This window comes from Panthera uncia, chromosome F1 (genome assembly GCF_023721935.1).
Source record: "Panthera uncia isolate 11264 chromosome F1, Puncia_PCG_1.0, whole genome shotgun sequence".
Classification (NCBI taxonomy): domain Eukaryota; kingdom Metazoa; phylum Chordata; class Mammalia; order Carnivora; family Felidae; genus Panthera; species Panthera uncia.
The window spans coordinates 39,242,450-39,263,492 of record NC_064813.1 but is presented as its reverse complement, the minus strand read 5'-3'; the positions used below and the strand labels follow the sequence as shown (position 1 = coordinate 39,263,492).

Genomic DNA, 21,043 nt, shown 5'->3' with positions numbered 1-21,043 from the left:
GCCAGCAGCTAAATGAACAGGACAGTAAGTTGAGATCAGAATAATGTATTTCGAACCAAAGCTCTTTATAGGTTTCAAAGCACCCCTACATGTTCTCCTTCACTTGATCCTAACAATGCAAAAATGATTACCCTTTTACAAATGAACAAACTGACTCAGAGAGGTTACGGAACTTGCTCAGTGACACGCAGCAAGCTAGAGGAGTGCTTTGGATACAACTCCAGAGCTCCAGATGCCCCTCCCCCTGCACCACAGAGAAGTATCAACAAGGCTGCCTGTATGAACAGTTGCCTGCGGGTCAACATTGTAATTGTTATCCCCCAAATGGCAACAACCACTGTCTACTTCAACTACACATCACTTCTTTGGCCACTGACCCAGGAGGCATCTTGTCTCCCTTTTAGATTTGAAGCCCTTCAAGGACAGACATGGAGTTTCCGCCTTCAGCTTGAACGTTGGATCTTCTCCAGAATGATCCCTTACCACCCTCTACCCCAATCCTTGTGCTTCGTGGGCAAACGCCAGGCCTGGGCCAGCTGCCCACTAGGTGGGATACCTAAAGAACTGACTACCGGGAAACAGAGAAGATAAAGCGGAAAGGTAAATATCCATGCTTCCTTGCCGACTCTCCCCGCTGCCCATTCAAGTTAAGAAGGTTCTCTTCTCTTTGTACAAATCCTACAAACCTGATGCCCATTCCAAGAGAATTCTTCGCACTGAAGGTGGTTGGGTGGGGCATCTTGGGGTTTGCCAGTCAGACAGCCAAACTGGAGAGCAGCATATGAGGCTCCCTCTCAGGAGGGTGGCTGCAGACAGATGCTGAGGCCCGCTTAGCAAGGCTGGGAGGTGTCTCTTTAAGGCTTGGGCTCACTGCCTCTGGGAGCAAAGAGCCAGCCTGGGAGAAGGCAGGGGCCTACAGTTTATTTTAGTTGACATTTTTCAACGTCAGGACACTTCAGAGCCAAGAAGGAAACGAATCCCATCTGTTCCTGAGCCCCCAAGCACAGTTCAAGAGGACAGGCTGGAGGAGGGAGGGGAGGCGAGGAGGGAACAAGAAGACTGGAACATCCAGCCACACACATGGAGCAGGAAACCACCTGAGGAGAGACACAGGGCATGGCAGACAGTCGCGAGAAATCCCGCTGCCCCTCTGACACACAGCCACAGAGCTCTTTCAAGATGGGGCCTGCTGGTTCCGTCGAAGGCTCTGCGGCCTCTGGCACAGGTCGCTGGACAGCAGCCCTGCCAGGGCTGCTGAAGACACAACCCTGTACGGTGTGAAGGGCGCCCACTGGAGGTGTGCGATGTAGCACCTAGAGGAGTGCTGCTGCCAGCCAAGCCCGGGGCTCCCGCTCCTTAACCGCTGCACAGCTCAGATGCAGCCCACCCAAGCCGCCACTTACGTGGGTGGAAACGGAGGCATTGAGAGGTAAATCCGAGTTAAAACAGGGAAGGGATGGAGGGCCGTCTGACCTCCTTCCCTGCTGGGCACACTTGGTCCCTGTACCCAGTGCCTGTATTTACCTCTGCATGGGAGCCCATCCTCTCCTCCCCTTCTGCTCTAACCCCGGGTGCCAGGGACGGGAAGGACAGACAGATGGCTATGGAACTTATCTTCTTACTTAGATTAAATTCCAGACCTTCCTATTTTTAGAAAAACAAATTGCTGCTCTCTTTGCAAGAGGTAAAAATGTCTCGAACTGTCATTTAGGACAGTCAGCAGCCAACTTGAAGTTGTTTATGGTGTCATGCTTTGGATACTACCCTGGGCAGGACTAGTGTCAGGTGGTGATTAGTCCAGGTGCCAAATTTTAAGAGGATCATTGACAGCTTGAGAGCTTCCAGGAGAGAATGACCAGGATAATCGGGAAAAGTGGGTCATTTTAAAAAGTAATGAAACAAACTGGGGACTTCTTTGGGGCAGGGGCGGTTAGAGAAGAGACTATCTGAGCAATCATTAAGAACATGCTGAAATATCTGAATGAAGATTTATACTTATTCTATTTTTCTTGGATGGCAGCATTTGAATCAATAGGCAGAAGTGAACCAGATTTCGGATGAATATTTAGAAACTGTCTTATAATTTTGTTCTGTTTGAAATAGAATAAGCTCACTATGTCTAGGCAAGACAAGACTAAAAGACTGGATTTCAGGAATGCTATAAAGAAGATTCTTGTACTTTATGGGAAGATGGACTAGGCCAGAGTCACTGAGAAGCTTTAGAAAAATACGGCTTCCTGAGTAGCAGAGAATCTGCCTTGGTAGGTCTGGAATGAGATTTGGAATCCATATTTTTAAAAAGTCCTATCAGCTATAAAACTCTTAGAAGGAAACACAGAGAAAAGGTTCATGACATTGGATTTGGCAGTGATTTCTTGGATACAACACCCAAAGCACAGGCAACAAAAGAAACAATAGATAAATTGGACTTCATCAAAATGAAGAATGTTTGTGCGCAAAGGACACGATCAACAGAATGAAAAGGTAACCCACAGAACGGGGAAATATATTCTCAAATCATGTGTCTCATAAGGGATTCATATCCAGAATATATAGAGAACTCCTACAACTCAACAACAACCCAATTAAAAAATGGGCAAAGGACTTGAATAGACATTTCTCCAAAGAAGATATACAAATGGCCAATAAACACATGAAAAGATGTTCAACACTGCCATTCATCAGGGAAACACAAATCAAAACCACAACGAGATACCACTTCACACTCATCAGGATGGCTATTATTAAAAAACCAACCAACCAACCAACCAACCAACCAAACAAACAAAAGGTGTTGGTAAGGATGTGAAGAAATTGGAACCCTCATGCATTGCTGGTGGGAACGTAAAATGGTATGGCCACTGTGGAAAAAACAGTATGGAGTTTCCTCACAAAATTAAAAATCGGATTACTATATGATTCAAGACGTCTAGGTATACACTCCAAAGAACTGAAAGCAAGGACTTGAACAGATATTTGTACCCCAATGTTCATAGCAGGATTACAGCTGAATGGGTAAACAAAATGTGGTACATGCATACGGTAAGCTATCATTGAGCCTTAGAAAGGAAATTGATACATATTACACATGAATGAACCTTGAGGCAATCATGCTCGGTAAAACAGACCAGTCAAAGAAAGACAAATACTGTACGACTCCATCTACATGAGGTACCTAGAGCAGTCAAGTTCAGACAGACAGAAAGTAAGTGGTGGTGGCCAGGAACTGGGTGGGGGGGAGGGGAAGATGAAGAGTCAGCGTTTAATGGAGACAGAGTTTCAGTTTGGGAAGGTGAAGAAAGTTCTGGAGACGGATGGTGGGGACGGTTATACAACACTATGAATGTACTCCATGCCACTGAACTGTACTTTTGAAAGTGGCTGACATATTAACCATATATAAAAAACATGTATTTTACCACAATTAAAAAAAAAACATAATTAAAAAACATAGGATTCTTTCGGCAGCAGATTCACCTTCCTCATTCTAGTTCGCTGAGCTGCAGTTTGAAGAATTTGCCTACTCTGACCCCACCCCCCAGACTGGCAACCCAGGAAAAAGGCCTGGTGTCTGGAGGGAGCAGGGAGGGCTGACGTGGGACTGAACACTGGCTTGGGGAGAGCGCCCAAGGGGCTGCTGCTCCCCCAGCAGATAAGCGAGAGCGCTTAGAATCACTGCCTTCTTGCCTGGCTCGTTCAGATGGCTCGTGGCTGATTATGTCACTCAGTGGGGAGGGCAGAGGCTTCACCTCTGTCTCTGGCCCCAGTGCTGAGAGCTCCTGGGAGGCAGCAAAGTGAATGGCAGCGGGAGGGGCTGAGGAGGGGTCAGTGTGCGGGTGGGAACAGCCCTACCCGTTTCATGAACAGGGAAAACAATTTTCTTAGCAACAGGACACTTTCTAAATTATAAAACCTGGATGGAACCCACAGTGGGGACAGGAGGGCCAACAAGAGGCTCAGCAAGGGGCACTCTCTTCAAGATTTGCTGGAATCTAGGATGCCCAGTCTCCAGTGAAATAGCACAACACTTAACCATGAAAACACATAATTGAGGAGGGATTGTTTACATTAAAATTACTGGGATTATAGGTGGGTTTCCCTCATCTCGGACTTCCTTAGCACGTTTAAGGGTGGGTGTGTTTGCAGTCTGGGCAAGGAAGTCAACAAACGGAGAAACCTTAAAACTGTACGTGTTAAAAGAGTTCCTGCTCATTGCGGATTGACCATAAAAAACACACATGAAATTATCTTGGAAACCAGCATTGCAGTTTATAGTGAGGTCCACTTTGTGGATATTGCCATGCCAACACTTTCTTCCCCCTATGAACTCGAGGCTTCCCTGGGCCCGTGGTCAGTTGGTGGATGTGCAGGAAGGGCAAGTTCTCATTCATGCTCTAGCCTCAGTGAAGTCTATGTTTTCAATGACTTAGGGGCATGCACACTGTCCAGAGGAAAGGGATAAAGAAAGGGTGCTAGAGGGTGGATTAAGGACATTTTTCCTGGCCCTCCTCTGCCCAGTATTCCATACCTTTACCTCCGCGTCCCCTCAAATCTGTGTTCCCAGGATTGGCCAGCAGCCACTACATCTGTCTTTGTTGCTGATTCTGAGTGGCACTGTGGTGAGACTGCACACTCCCTGTGGGCAAGTCTGGGACTCTAGAGTGCAAAAGCCCCTCTCCTCCTTCACAATGGCATTTTAACAAATAACAGAAAAAAAAGCAAGCAAAAAAAAAAAAAAAAAAAAAAAAAAAGCTAACATTTAGTGAGCATTTAGAATGAGCCAGGAATTATTCCAAACATTTTACATATATTTATCTACTTAACCCTTATAACCATCCTGAGATAAGTCCTATTATCTGCATTTAGCAGGTAGACAAACTAAAGCCTGGAGAGGTTAACTTGCCCAAGCTCACACAGCTAGGAAATCCTGCGGCCTGCCTCAGACTGGGATCTCCCCAGAGTCAGGAGTCTTGTGCCTTCTGATGTTTGGGGAATTTTCTGCCATGGCCATTGTGTGCACCTTGGGGGACGGCTCCACCTCCCTCTGTCTGGGAGCTCCCTGACAGCTGGGGCTCTAGTCCTTCCACCACAAGAGGAACTTTCAGAGCTCTTTGCCCTGCAGGGGTTGTGCCTCCCTTTGCCCTATCCAACTGGGAGCTCTCAGAGGGCAGGAACTGGACCTGTCCTCAGAGAAGCAGCTTCCTGGCACAGGGGCTGTGCAGAGCACAGACACCTTCGCTCTCCTTCCTGCCCAGCAAAGCCCTCTGAGCACAGGAGGAGCTGGATGGCTTTTCTCCGATCCCAGCTCCAAGCTGGTGGTTCTGAGCCTGAGGTCGGCCGGCCCCTGGGATTTAAGAGGCAGTAAACAGTCTCATTCGTGAGTCAGTTGTTTTGCTGCAGAGCAGCCTCATCAGCTGGACAGGCCCTGCCTAGTCCCTCCAAGTTTGTCCCCAGGGGTGCAGAACAGTGGATGGCCTGGCGCTCAGCTCTCAGTCCTTTCCTAGGAGGGGCTACTTTTCATTCTGTTCAAGTTTGGGATTTTTATTGGGAAGAGGTAGTCCCTGAGAGGGATAGGGGGAAGGGGTGTTGTCGCTACTTGTGTGGTCCCTTGGAAAGTCCCAGCAAACCAAGAAGGAAGAGCGGAAGTAGCAGGGAGCTGAAAGATGCTCTGGAGAAGGTTCCAGAACCACTACAGCTCTCTAGTCTCAGGGCTTGGAACAGTTGGGCCAGGACCGTTTACACCCTCTCTCCCCCCACTTCTTTCTTCCCATCTTCTCCCCTCACTTCCCAGACTGTCACCTACATCCGCGTCGCTCCGCAAACCCAACCCTGCCAGTTGGGGCAGAAAAGAGAAGATGAGGGTCCCTGTGGGGCAAAGCACAGGAAGTAAGTAAACTAACAGACCCGGATAGGAACTAGGAAGTTGCATGATTGGCAGGTCTGTGGAGGAAGAAACCAGAGGAGTGGAACCTGAGGGCCACGGGGGAAGGCACGGACCAGAGGGGCCGGGAACCCCGGCGAAGAAAGGAGAGCCACCACTACCACTTTTCTGTTTCAGCAGTGCTTTCCCCTGAGCGCTTTCGTGTTCTCTTCCTGTTAGACTCCGAGGCAGACGGATGTAGTACTATCATCCTCTTTTTCCAAGTGGGATAGCAGATGACGTTGTCCGAAGTCCACACGGAGTTGGCGGAATTGGCACTGACGCCCTTTCCCAGGGCCCTTCCTACCTGCCTTTTCCGGGTTCGAGGGAGGAGGGCGGGACATACCATAGAACGACAGCCCCACGGGCCAATGGGAGGGAGGCCTCTCCATTAACCAATCAGCTCTTCAGGTGGCGGCCCCACCCACCGCACCGAAGCTTGGTATAAACCACATCAAATTTCAGGGGCGGCCACAACCAGTGCACGAAGGCCCTGCCCGGCTGTCTCCCGTCACAGCGCAGCTACCCAAACTCCTGTCATGAGTCCCACTCGCCTCAAGGAATCCCGTTCCACCGGTCTTCCCCCTGCCCTCTCTAGTCCCCTTGCCCAGCTGCGCAAGAGACCTTACCCGGTAGTGATGTCGTCGTCTTCCGTCATGGTCTTGCCCATGAGGTCGCTGTCGCTCATGTAGCCGGACTTGAGGTCCACCTCGTCCGAGTCCAGGGACTCGACCAGCTCCAGGCGGGAGATGTGGCTGAGCTTGCTCGGGCTGCGCATGGGCATGGTGTGCGAGTAGTGGGCCCGCTCCCCGTGCATGTACCAGGCGGGCGGCCCCTCGGAGCGGCAGCCCCCGCCCACCGAGGGCGCGTCCCCAGCCTGCAGCCGCGGGCTGGACTGGCCATAGCGCCAGGACAGAGGGGACGAGCGGCTGGAGAGGCTGGACACACTGCGAGGGTTGGCGTCGTCACTGTCGTAGCAGGTCATCTCCAGGGAGCTGGGCAGAGGGCAGAGGGCAGAAGGGCAGAGGGCAGAAGGGCACTGGTTTTCATTCCGGCAGGGCCGCTCTGTGCCCTGCCCGCGCAGACCGCACCGCAGCGACCCTTCTCCCTTCCCGTGCCCTCCCGCCTCCTCTGCACCTGTCCAGGTGGGCTCCACCTTCTCCAGGAGGCCTTTCATTGGGCACGGCACCCCTGTTATATGTTACCTGAGGTTGTCAGAGGAAAGGGATTTTAAGTGTGAGGGAACCAATTACGTACACTGCTAAGGGCACAGATTTTGTAATATGAGCTGGATTTTAATCCTTTTCTACCATTTATTTGTAAGTGAGCTGGAGGTGAAGTAATCAACCTTGCTAAGCCACCATTTCCTCATCTGTAAAATGGAGATACTATAGCTACTCCATACAGTTGTAAAGATCACATATGTAAATGCCTAACACAGTGCCTGGTATATAGAAGTTGCTCAATAAATGGAAAGGGTCCATTGAGATCTCTTGGGGGAAGTGGGATAATCTGGTCACCTTGAGCTTAAAAGGCCTTGATCATTCATTTGTTCAGGGCATGTCTATCACCTCCTCTCTATTAACGAGCTGGGAGCAAGTTGACTTCCAAACCAGAGAGGGCCAAGTCTGGAGTAGGGTACAGAGGGTGTGGAAAAGCTTTGGCAACCTGAGATATGTGTCTGGTTCCCAGTAAGACTAGGCCCAGCCAAAGGTCTGGGCCATGAGGAGACAGAAGCAGAACCTCACCAGAGAACAGAAGCAGCCTTAACTGGAAAGAGGAGAGAACATATGGAAATGGACAAGAGCGTCCCACGCCGCGAGCCCTGCTAGGCCAGGCCAGGGAAGCATGCCCAGGTTTTGCGGGATAACCTGAGGGGGTATGGGAGCTGGACAAGGAGCTGCCTTTCTCCCTCAGGGACCACGGTGGCTGCAGAGAGAAAGGCCAGTTGGGATCTGCTTGGAGAGGTGGCCTAGATTTGGGTTCAGACAGAGACTAACTGATAATCCCGCCCAGCCCGGTCCAAATCAACCATAGGTAAGGTCTCAGCGGCTCAGCCTAACTAAAACCATGCAGGGCTGAGTTAACCAAAATAGGATCTTTAGGCCGAGAAAGCCAGGCAGCTAAGGCAGTCTGTGGCTGGACATGGGTTACGCAAAGCACAGGAATCTTCACTCCGTGAGCACATCTATTTCTTAGCCACTTCAGGGGTTAAGGTATGAATGAGGTATGAATGAACTTTTGTAAAGTTCCTGGAAAAAAAGAAGATCCTCCCAAACTGTCTCTACCAACCCTGAGAAAATAAGGGGTTATTTTTTGATCAACAGAATAGGAGGAGCCCAAAAAATTAAAAATAGAACTACCCTACACTCAGCAATTGCACTACTAGGTATTTATCCAAGGGATACAGGTGTGCTGTTTCGAAGGGACACATGCACCCCAATGTTTATAGCAGCACTATCCACAATAGCCAAAGTATGGAAAGAGCCCAAATGTCCATCGATGGATGAACGGATAAAGAAGATGTGGTATATATATACAATGGAGTATTACTTGGCAATCAGAAAGAATGAAATCTTGCCATTTGCAACTACGGGGATGGAACTAGAGTGTCTCATGCTAAGCGAAATTAGTCAAAGAAAAATATCATACGACTTCACTCATGTGGACTTTAAGATACAAAACTGATGAACATAAGGGAAGGGAAGCAAAAATAATACAAAAACAGAGAGGGGGACAAAACAAGAGACTCTTAAATACGGAGAGCAAACTGAGGGTTGCTGGAGGGCTTGTGGGTGGCGGGATGGGCTAAGTGGGCAAGGGGCATTAAGGAGGACACTTGTCGGGATGAGCACCGGGTGTCATATGTAGGGGTTCAATCACTAGATGCTACTCCCGAAATCATTATTGCACTATATGCTAACGAACTTGGATGTAAATTAAAAAAATAAAAGAACAGGAGGAGCCAAATGACCCTTGAACCTGAGCATGCTGGTGGTCCCTACAGAAGTCCTGTGGACAAGGCTGGGGGAACCCTGGCTGGGCAGGGCGATTGGTGACTGCTGCTTCTGCCCCTTCCAGGGGCTTCCTGACCTGGTCCACACCCAACTTCTCCCCTCTGGGCCCTCCTTTGTGTTCTATGTGCGCTTTCTCATACGCTGTGTTATTTCTGTTTCTAATTACTGTGGACCTCAGAGAGGGTGGAAGTTCCCTGAAGGAGACTGTGGGCCTGTGCGACTCTGTCTGCCTTGCTCACCGCTGTGTTGCCGCACTTTGCACAGGGCCTGGCATGTACTGGGTACACGCACAAGGACAAATCGATGAGGAACAAACCCAAGATGTGTTGAGTTGAAGAGCAGGGAGGCTCTTGTCGTAAGACTCAGTACAGGGATTCACGCGGTGTTTAATAAAAACAAACTGACCGTGACAATGAGATGAGGAGGGGAACGAAAGGGATGATGATGATGACCATGGTGACAAGGGCACTGGAGAGCTCCAGGACAGCCAGTTTTCATAGTCAGTCTACACCATGGTAATACAATTAGTGAGGAGTGTGGGTCATGCTCAGCATATAGACTCCTCAGTTCTATTCCTGGCCTACTCCTGTTTAGCTCTGTGCACTCAAAGTGCCTCTTCATCTATTTCACTGCTCTTTTCTACCCCCCAAACACATCTCCAGACATCTCTAAGTCAGTCAGGGGAGGATTCTAGCTTAAAATTTCAGTTCTTGACTTCCAGCCCTGCATCCAGCCCTTCAGTCTTGCTTCTCTCTCTCTCTCTCTCTCTCTCTCTCTCTCTCTCTCTCTCTCTCTGGGGTTGGGAGAACAGCAGTCCTGGAGCAGAGAGAGAGTTTCATTTCCTCTCCAGCCCCAGCCCCCTGACCCAGACACTCTCCCTGTTGGGGAAACGAGCCAGTAGAAATAGAGGAAGCAGGACAGAAATAAAGATTTCTGAAAAAGGAGTTGAATCTAGCGTTAGCCTGTAAGTTCCAGAGTGAAAATGACCTTGCTGAAAGCGCTCACTGGATGGTAAGCTCCTCATCAAGTATAAAGCCTGTGTTTGTTCTGGGGTTTGGTGCCCAGCACTGCGCCTGGCATGGATTCTAAGCTTGCTGGACACAGAACCCACCCTAATCAGCCTGTGTGACTCTGGCAAGGGACCCCCTCTCCCCAGCCTCGCCTGCTGCTTCTCTAACCCAGAGGATATGAAAATATCCTGTCTACTCCCAGGGCTGAGGGATGTGCTGATTGATGGAGAGCACTTTAAAAAGTAAAAGAGCCATAAAAACTCAAGGAATCATTGTTTTGGCTATCAAAGTGTGGAACAGGGATAATATAAACCAAAGGCTAAGACAGGAAGTGGCTCTGGGTCCACAGTAAACAGCAAAACCAGCTTCAGCGCTCTTGGTTTTTTGTTTTTTGTTTTTTGTTTTTTTCCATAAAGGGAGATAGTAGCCAGAGGCCTGAGGCTCTCCCCCTCAAACCAGTCAGCTTTATGCAAAAGGTTTTCAGCCTCACTCTCCTCTACCCCAAACAGAAAGCAAAAAGAGAGGTCAGGCTGTCCTGCTTAACTGGCTGGCTGCTTAGAGTCAGTGGCACCGGGACACTGAAGCTGCTGCTTCTAGCCTTCCCCTGTGGCTGAGTCATTTGGGGTGGGACCCTCTCAGCGATGAAACACTTTCTGCCTTCTTTGGCATGGAGCTGGCATGTGATTTGGTGCTGAGAGCCGTTCTAACAACTTCTCTGGATGGGGGAAGGAGGAACGTTCAAAATTTTATCCACTGGGTCCCTGAACTGGTGAGCCAAGCTGAGCCCGGCCCCTGTGCCACTTGGTCCTGTTCAGGGCTTTGAGGGATAGAGGCTGGAGACAAATATAAGGGGGCCTGAGCCCCAGGGCCTCTGGGAGCCCCACCTTGCACTCTTTTCCTCAGATGTCCTGACCACATCCCTTTCAGTAGTCTGGGTTCTGCTTGCCTAACCCCATAGAGTAGAGGCTTTGATTTAGCATTTAAAATATTTCAGTTATCTGGGAACAAAGAGCTGAATGTCCAATATGAAGGCTAGGATGGACTAGGCAGAAGAAGAGTGGAGGGAGGGAGAGGGGTGTTCTTAAGTAGAAGAACTAGAGCCAATGGGTAAGAGCTGTTGAGGCCTGATTTCAGTTCCACTTCCTAGTCATGGCAATCCCACAGCACACTGAGATGACTGACAGGTAATGAGTTCCCTGTTGTTGGAAGTATGTAAATTTAGTCTGGCTACCATTTGGCCACACACTTAGGCTAAGAAAAGCCCCTATCCTATTGTCTTTCTGTCCCAACTTTGCTCTCATTTTCCAACCCCAGGAGATGGGGAGGAACCAATCTCCAGTCCAACTGGAGAGGTCACCTAATCCCTCTCAGCCTTCCTGCTCCACACCCCCCGTGATTTCCCAATCCTGGCCATCTGCTCCCTTTCTTTCTACCCCCAGAGTGTAGCCTGGCCCTCTATCCCCCTTGGAGCTGACAGCATGAGCTCATCTGGGCAGCCCAAGGAGGCAGTGGGGGGAAATTCTGAGTCATGGCAGAGGCTGTGGCCAGCATGCCACTCCAGGAAGAGGTTCCACGGGAGGGATAAGTGCCCCGCGCCGCTGGAGGCAGCAAGGTCTCTACAGGGTGGGGTGGAGGGGCACACCCCATGGCATGGATCTGAATGACATGGAGGCCGGGCACCCAGGCCTCCCTCAGCCACTGTCTGAAGAGGCAAGAGGGCACCTGACAGAAGATTGACAAGATGCCGGAAGCTGGGACAGGCAGGATCCCAGAATCCTCTAACAACAGACGCTTCGGAACAGGCAAAGGACAGCATTTGCAGCAAATGAGGAGGCTGACACCCAAGGAGGGAAAGTGGACATCGCAGGTCACACCCTGGGTCATGTGGTGGCTTGCGCTTCCCATCCCCCACTCTGGCGATTTTCACATTCATTGCCCGCAATGAATCTCACACTCAAGCACAAGCTGATGCCAGCCAAGCCAAGCTTCTCTCGCCAAGACGGCCGATTCTCCGCTCCTGCAGCTCTGTGCCACGGCGCTCCGAAGCCCTGCCCTCCAGAGCGGGAGACAGAGACAGCAGCGGGGGGCACGGCCCCCTCCGCAGCTTGGACTTACCTGTGAGTCACCTGGGACCCTCGCAGGCTGGACATGGTCTCTTCCAGGTTCTGTCGAAGATCCAGGACGTTCTGCACTGTCCTCTTTCTCTGGGACTCTGGGTCTGGAGGGAGAAAAGCGCAGTTGGGTGAATGGAAAAGTTGCTGCTGAGAGCTGAGGGTGTCACGGAGTGGAGACTGATCATGTCCCCGGGACACCACTCCCCACGCTGTGCTGGCCACCCTGGGCACATGCCCTTGACCACCTGATGTCTCGACCCCGGAAGGGGGCTGTAGGCATGGGGCCTTCTGTGTTGTGCACTCCTCCCAGACCCCCTGGGGAATGGCTTCTGCTGGCTTCACTTTGGGGAGGCCCTGCTTCTCACAGCTGAGGTCCTGGGCAAGGTTCCCATGGTTGAGGTCACGTGGAACGTCTGCCCGAAACCCCGTCTCCGGTGATGTGTTGGTAAATGTTTAACAATTGGCTCTTGGAGGCCGGGACGCCCTGACTTGGAGCGTTTGCCACTATCTGTGGTGTAAATACTCCTCCCGTGGCCCTTTTAAGCTACCAACGTGATGTCACTGACTGCAGGGTTAGGAAGAGATGCTACTAATTGGCTCTGGGGAGCTGGGACGAGCCAGCTTCAGCATGTCACACTCCCGGAGCCCCGAGCACTGACGGGGAATGTCTGGAGTTGTTCTATGGGGTCCAGGAGAGCCAGTGCAGATAGAGCGCTTGTCTACAAGTGAGGCGGCTAGAGGGCATGGGCAGTCATGCCCAAGAGCGTGGACTGAACTTTGGGCAACTCAGACCCCAGACAACGGTGCAATCCCGAGTGGGGAGGATGTATGGGTGTGGCCGCCATCCTCAGGATCCTAAATGACCAGGGGTCATTTTATCTAACCTTGGTTTCCAGGCAGAATATTAACACGGACAGATGAGAAGAATCTACAAAGAACAAACAGAAATTTATCCCATCTCCTTTCCAGGGTGAAAATAACATTCAAAAGACCAAGGGGTGCCGAGCATGAAGAACTCAAAGAACTTTCTCCATCCTTCTATCAATCCATCCAGTAAATCTTCATCAAACACATACTTTGTGCCAGGTACCACAGCGGGCCCTGAGGACACCAAAGTGAAGAGGTCCTGTCCCTGTCCCATGGTTTGTCTTGGACTTTGGGATCCAAAGTCACTGAATGGAAGCAAATCCCCCAATGACTCCCTGAAAGACAACGTATGGAGAGTCAAAGACCTACAGAGAGATGATGGCAAAGCAATGGAGAAAACCCAAGAATTCTCATTCTCAGGCTACTTCCCTTTTCCCTCCAAACCCTCCGCGGTCCTCTCCTGGTCAAACTGCCCTCTCGATCCCTTCCCGACCCACAGACTCAGCATGGGTATGAGATTCCTTTTGCTGCCAAGGGGAATGTTTCTGAATCCCTTCAGGAGGCACTTCTTCCCCCAGGAATGAGCTCAGGCTGGCTGGTAGACAGCTGCTCCGTCTTGTCAGCCGAGGGGAGGCTGGGGAGGGCAGGTAGGAAACCAGGCAGCACCTCTTCTGAGAACCAGCTCCACATCCAGGCCCAAGTACCTCTCCTCTCCTCTCCCTAGGGGAGCCTATGGGAGGCCGCTGCAGCTGCTGGTAGGATCACTCAGGGTCAACATCATGTATCCACCCTCCAAGCTGATGGCAAGAAGGGACAAATGGCAGGCCTCCATGCTCTGAGCTCTGTCCCCAGCCTGTCGTCACTTCTGAGGTTGCCAATGCCTATTTATCCTGGCAATGTCACCTTGTGAGCTGCTCCATGGCTTTAACTGATGGCTTGGCATGGAACACAGACAGGATCAGAATGTGTATACGTATATTTTTAACGCTTGGTTCCCAAATGCCTGTGTGGGGACCAAGAACATTGCGCCAAGATGTGGGTTTCTGGGCCAGGGCAAGTCTTTCTATGGGTTTGGCAGAGATGAGGGAAAGGCATGCATAACTCCAAGGGGTGTGCGGTCTCAAAGAGGAAGGTGACCAAGAGTTACTCAGAGACTTGTGTGTGTGCCAACCCTGTGCATATATCAACCAGCTGAAACCTTACGTTCACGGGAGATTTGTGCTACCATCCCCATTTTACAGATGGGAAAACTGAGACCCCAAAAGATGAAAGAAACTGCCCAAGGACACACACCGTAGCACGTAGGACAGAGCAGAGTTGAGCCCAGGAAGAAACTGCCATTTCTCATTACGTATCACCGGGCATTTCTGCACCATGACTCTCAATCACAGTGATGGCACATAGTAGGTGCTCAGTGGACACTTGAAGAATAGATGGATGCTACCACCAAAAAAATTGTCAAGTACATTTAAAAAGGAATGGATAGATACATGTCCCTTTAGGAAGTTGTCTTTTTTTTTTTTTTTTTTTAAAGGAAACATATTTAATCCACATCGTAGTCTGTATTCCTTAATGCTCCAGGCCCTGGGGCATGGCGGGCATGGGTGTGTGAATCTGTATCTTAATGCTCTAGTAGTGACAGAAAGGGAGACCCTTTCCTACTTCCTACTTCTCACTGCCCCGATCACAGTGCCTTCTTCCCCTGTATCTCTTCCCTCAAAGGCGCCCCTAGCCCCCTACCTCATTTCCACAGCAGTAGAGCAAGGTGGGGATACCCCAAAGTCTCACAGACTTGCCAAAAATTAGAGCCACAAGAGTCCTTGGAAGTGACTCAATCCAACCTGGTCATAGGAGAGATGGGAGGCTGGGGTCTGGTGAAGGGGCAACTAGCTGGAGGTCAGAGAGAGATATTAATGGAAGATCTGGCATCACGTCTCCCTGCACTGTAGGCTAGGGGCATACACAGGAGGAGTCCGGGTTAGAACCTGATTTGTTGGGGGGTGACCTGGACCTGCCATGTGCTCCCAGGCCTGGATGGGTCCTGCAGAGGCTACACCCTGAAGCTCCCTCCGTGCCCCAGCACTGTCCCCTGGTGGCCATCTTGGGCATACCTCTCTACTTCTCAAAGGCTCAGCTCACGATGGCTCCTGAGAAGCCTGGCTGTGCTCCGCACTTGTGGGTGACGGATACCTTCCTAGAGGTACAGCAGCAGCCCCACGATGAAAGGACTGACGTGCACGTAAAGGGAAGGCCTCTGGAGCTCAAGAGGCTGCAGAAACTTTGCCTAGGTTGGGGGGCAACTTGATGTTCATATCCATGACCTCAAAGCAAATCTTGACATATTCAATCTAACAATATGAATCAAGTTGCGTTGCCAGAAGAATCCACCCCATCCCTCATCCTTGCTCACTCCTGACCTTCACTCCATCCACCTCTGACCCCCATCCCATAAAGAGGCTTCACCCCTTTCTCCCCATCTCCCATGAGGATCAGAGATGGGGGGAAGGTATCTGAGGCACACACTATATTTTGTGATGATAACCGCAAAGCTTGATGGTTTGTTTTAGTGGATAAGTCTTGGTGCCTCAGAGGTCGCCTCCATGTGTCTTTGTCAAATGTTTGATCTGGGCGTGGGGCAGGCACAGGGGACACAATAGAGTACAGACATGGCAGAGAGGGAGGGCCCAGTAGCTCCTCCCCTCCCCTCAGTGTCCCTCTGTGTGGGATGCACTCAGGACACTCCCAGCCTATGCGGCACTTTTGTGCAGATGAGAAAAAGGCGTTCTCAGGTCGACTCCGCTAGGGTCCTGCTTTTGCTGAGGGCCATGGTGTGGCCAGCAGAACACCCCTTTCGCTTCCCTTGGTCACTCTGATCAGAGCACCTCTCGCGGCCCTACTCTAACGGTCTGGGATGCTCACTCTTAGCTGCTACAGAATAGGGTCTTGCTGCAAGAATGGTGTGTGTGTGTGTGTGTGTGTGTGTGTGTGTGTATGTGTGAAGCAGGGTTGGACAAAGGCCACGCAGGGCTCCTGCAGCTCTGGGTTGACAAGGAGGTCTACGAGGGGAGCTCATGAGGTTGTCCTGGGCCGCTGCTCCAAGCCTTTCCCTGCAAAAAGAGTGTGTGCGCTCCCCTGGCTCAGGAGAGAGCAACAGTCTCCCCCAACCCAGCCATCACCATGGTAACTCACAGCTGCCACAAACAACATCACCCTCCCAGCATGCACTGGGCATTGCAGGGTAGGATGGTGTTTCTACACACTGCTGCCTCTTATACAAGACCAGAGAGCACAGTTTGTCATGAGTCTTTGGGCCAAAGCACCGGCAGTCAAATAAACCTGACACATAGGTGCACGCACACGCAAATGCACGTAATACCAGTTACCGAATGCTTACCTCACGGCGGGCATGAACCTGAGTGCTTTCCCTGTTTGTCTGACTCCAAAGCTCCTGTTCTTTCCACTGCAATACGGGACCTCGAGATACACACACACACACACACAACCTACTTGTGGTCCGGCCAGCAGTTTGTGGGAACCCTCACATTCGAATCACACACGTACATGTCTGCAATTCTGCAGACATTCGCACGGAGAGATTTATGTGCACCTGTCTGTCTTCCATTGTAGGTGAGGAAGGCAAGAGATGAAAACAGTTGCACAGGGGTCGTTTATCTGGCGAAGGGATGGCACACTGGGAGGAGGCACTGTGCGTGTGATGGTAAATCAGGAAAACAAGCTTCCCCAAGAAGGCAAGACTATGAACTTGAACGAGACTGTGAACTGACCAAGAAATGGAGACACCGGGGCAAGAACAGACAGGGTGGTGTAGTAGCAAGAATATAGCCCTTAGAGTCAGAAAGACTGGAGTTCAGATCCTGCACTGTGCTTTCCCAGCGGGTCTGACCTTGAACAGGGCATCCCAGCTTGCTGCAGTTCTCCCCTCTGTAAAGCTGGGAGAATAGGGGTGCCTCCCTGGGAGGGTTGCTATGAGAGTGAAAGTGCTAATTCATGTAAAGTGTTCTGCATGGTGCTTGGCACACAGTATTTGTCAGAAGGTGTAAAGGGGGTAGGTGAGCAAAGGGCACACACTCCCGCTGCGGCTGCAGCTGGGTTCTTGGTCCTTTCATTTGCAGGTGGGTGGTGCTGTCCCCGCGGCTCAGGTGAACCCTCCTGCCTCCTCTGGGCCCTTGCTCTGGCTGGGGGAGGCCCTCATACTTGGAGGTAGGCAGCGGATGATGTGGAAACAAAATGCTGTCCCTGAGTCATCGGGCCCGATGACAGCCCTGCACCGTAGCTATGTTACATCTTCAACTCCCGCTCCCCTGGAGCCCGTCTCAGCCATGGGAAATGCTGGGTCTCAGCAGCCTTCTCTGGCCACCAGTCTGACATTGATGTAGTAATGAACGGGGGCCTCCAATGCTGGGTAATAACCCCACCAGATTTAGGAAGGTGCAGGGAGGAGGAGGAGGGATGCCAGGGGATCCATCACCCAGCAGTCAAATTTACCCAGGTGCGGTACAATTTTAATTATTAGCTGACGATTAAGTAAACTCACTGTTGAAATCTTAATTACTTCCACTGTGTTTCAGAAACCACATTAGTAGTTTAGCCCAGGGCAGAGGACTGGGTTCGTGTCTGACTTCTGCACTGGCTTTTGCTGTGAGTGGCTGGGCTCAGTGAGAAACAGCAGGAGAAATGGAGGCGACTCAAGAGGAAGAACGTTTTCAAGCCATGGCATTTCAGAGCTCGGAAGAATCATCTGCCCTCTCATTTTATAGATAGGGGGAAAACAACACATCACTCGGGCCCAGAGAGGGGTAAGACTTGTCCAGAGTCACCCAGGTTGCGAACGTCAGGGCAGGTGCGTTCTTGGCCCAGGGCTCTTTGTACCTGAGCACTGTGTCTTCTCCCTGGGCTGTGGGCTAGGAGTGAGAGACAAGGACATGTGTCACCAGAGGGGGTGATCGAAATGTAAATTACGGTTTGGGATGTTCTGGAATAGATCCACTTAGATATCCAGGCTAGACTAAATGACCTGGGAGATTTTTGTGTTTTACCACATCACAACTGGTATTTGTGGAGGACATTTTGTGTTTCCAAAGAGTCAAATAGCTTTGGGAGGTGGAATCACTTTTATTTTTCTCCTCTACTCAAGGACACGCACCTTCAAAGTCCACCCGTGGCAGGTGATGAAGGCCCACCTCGGGGCCGTCCTTCATCTGCCAGGTCTCAACCCACTGCTCAGAGGTTGCACTACGTGGTTCTTGCAGCCAGCAACCCTGCACTGGATTGACTGCTATCTTGGAAGGAGTCTTGCGGGGTTCAGTCCGGCGGGGTGGCCTTGAGCAGGCACTGAAACCGGTAGGTGACCCAGCACTGAACTCCCCCCTGAGTTCAGACAGAGCAAGAGACTTCTCCCTACAATCCCATCTCCTCCCGCCACCCCTGTCCTCACCTTCTGATGACCCCAGAGGCCCTAGAAAGAACACTGGGTGGGCCTCCATGCAAGAGGCACCTCCATCCATGGAGCACGCAGGCGGGGGACGATTTGTTCTGTTACCAATTCTGTCATTTCACTTATCCCCCCACGTACGTCACAATATTGTCAGAGGTGGTTGTCACAGAATCCTGCAGCATGACAAATGACACACATCTGGTTGTTGAGTGCTCCTGCTCCCTAGAGGAGCTCTGGGGGCACTTCATCCTTGCCCCAGAGAATCCTGAACCCTTCTAACCAGCGTGTGAACTCAACTGAGCCAAGTGTACATGGCCCTACAACTAGGTGCTGCACGGGGCAAAATACCTAGAAAGAGCCAGGACTAAAGAAATAACACATTGGCCACATGGATGTGAGGCGAGGAAGGGAAAACCAGGAGATGGAAGCAAAACCTGGGGCCAGAGACAGGGGCAAGAGTGGTCACTCCTGGCCCGGGACTGCCAGGCAGGTGTCTCCAGATCACCTAGTGTTTCCATTTTGATTGAGTCACAAGGCATGGGTCAGAGAGTCTTGGCAATGTGTCTCCACTGGGCACTGGGCTAAGAGGAAGGGTGAGGCAGGGGGTGTTGGGGAGGAAGGCAGCAGGCAGACTTCTGGCTTGCCCTTCCTGAGGGCACACACTAATTAGCTGTGAGGTCTTGGGTAAATGACTTCCCTTCTTTGGGCCTCAGTTTCCCTACATATAAAATAAGGGAGTTGGTGTAGGGGTTACCCACGGCCTCTAACCAACTCTGACTGGCCCTACAGCTCTGTAGTGAACCCCACACAAGCATCTTTTCTCCCAGCATCTTGTGAACCCCCCACAAGCATCTTGTGAACCCCACACAAGCATCTTTTCTCCCAGAATGTGTTAAAGATCAAGTGTAAGAGTGTCACCCCTGGAGATTATGATTTAACAGGCTGAGGGGGGCCAGGAATCCGCATCTTTGCAAGCCCCCAGTGTGGATGATATGATACAGGAAGTCACATTTTGAGAAATTCTGACATCTTGGTGCACACCACCAGAACAGTATGTCTATCACAAAATGGGGGCTGATTTCCCGATGCCAGGCCACTGGGCTGTGTCCTGGGCCTTCAGACCAAGTCTACTCCCTGGGCACTTGGGCACACACCCACTGTTCTCCGGGAAAGCCCACTGCTCCATCTCCAGGCTTCGGATAAGAGGAGGCATTTATGTCCTGCTCCTCCCAGGATGCCAGCTGCAGTCCAGCCCCTGCCAGGTTCGCTGCTGCTGAGGAGGGCCACAAGGGGGCGCTGCCGGTCCTCAGCCGGCCTTGGCCTTGCTGCTGCCGCAGTGCTGCAACACGGGCAGATGTCTTGCTCTCAGGCTTGCAAGCAGCTACTAGAAGGGTCCTCTTCCCTCTGCATTCTGCTTAGCACACCTCCTTTCCTCCCAGGCTCTGCACTCCCGGGGCTGGCATCCTTCGCCCGACTATCATCCTTGAAGAAGAGCCAAGAGTTTGCAGCACCTACTTTGGGGGGCCCCGTCTTGCTCATGGGGAGAGTGAGCAGGGCTTGGCTTCTGAGGGGAGTCAACTGGCCCTGGGTATGGGGGGTGGGTGGGGGGGAGGGGTTCCAGGGATCTCTGGGTTCCACTTGGCAAGCTCAGATCCAGGGCCAAAGTCTCAGAGAGACTCCAGCTGGCCTACATAGTGTTGCCAGTGGGAAGTGGATAAGGGTTCCGATCTGTGCTCTGGAGGTCTCGCTCTGCACCTCTGCAGTGCCCCTGAGGCGGGAAGCTTGCCTGATGAGGAAGGAGATGAGTCACCCCTACACCCCCACCATGCCCAGCTTGGCCCTTTCTGGGGGGAGAGTGGCAGCCTCTCTCTGTAGCGAGCGGGAGGGAGGAAGCGAGCCAGAGGGCAGCTCCACAAGGCTGCCCGGGGCCAGGCCAGCTCAGCCTTGCTCAGCTGGCGAGCAGGTACAGTCTTTGGATGTGAACTTGGAGAGTGAGCATTAAAGCTCCAAGGGAGAGAGCAATACCGCCACAGACACTTCTTAACGCTTAGCACCAGATAATTGCCTTAGGTAAGCACTGCGGAGGGCCGTCAACGGTGAGGGCTGCGGGAGCAGGAGTGACAGCTGCCTGGATAGAGTCCTGTGGGGAAGGGGTGCTGGTTTCCTAATCCTGTCCTCTTCCCTTCCCCGCCCCCACGTCCCTCCGCATGTCAGGTTATAGGATCAAGAGAGAGGATTCTCGACCATATTCAATCTTCTCTCATTTAAAGACTTGGGCTCCAGGCTCAGCTGGGAAGGAAGGCCTCCTGCAGAAAATGAACTGCCTGCCTCCGCAGGAGACGTGGTCCCCCCCTTCCCTGACAGGCCCTGCCTCTCCTGCCCAGCGGACCTCGAGATTTACTGGCAATGTTTTCCATTAGTGATGCTGCCCAGACCCTACATGTGACACCCAGCTCCAGTGACATTGCTGCTGCCGGGGAGCCGGGAGTGGTTGTTACAGCCACAGTTTACACAGCAGAGAGATGGTCTGCAGGCAAAGCGAGGAGGGGAGAGGAGGCACGGGAAAGGGCTGGGGGCTGGGCCCAGGCGTGCACAACAGTTGAAAGGTGTCCAGAGATTTCTGATTGTGAACTAGTAATATCAGTATTGGAGAACTCTCC

General features: G+C 51.6%; 1 protein-coding gene across 4 annotated transcripts in view; it reads right to left on the bottom strand.

Moving 5' to 3' along the window:
- NAV1 (neuron navigator 1) overlaps positions 1-21,043 on the bottom strand; it is a 244,343-nt gene that overhangs the window by 81,407 nt on the left and 141,893 nt on the right. For all 4 annotated transcript variants that reach the window (XM_049634335.1, XM_049634332.1, XM_049634333.1 and 1 more), the window contains exons 5-6: positions 12,063-12,165; positions 6,550-6,915 (exon numbers count right to left, since the gene is read on the bottom strand). In XM_049634335.1, the coding sequence (XP_049490292.1) occupies positions 6,550-6,915; positions 12,063-12,165 (469 nt within the window). The remainder of the gene's footprint in view (positions 1-6,549; positions 6,916-12,062; positions 12,166-21,043) is intronic.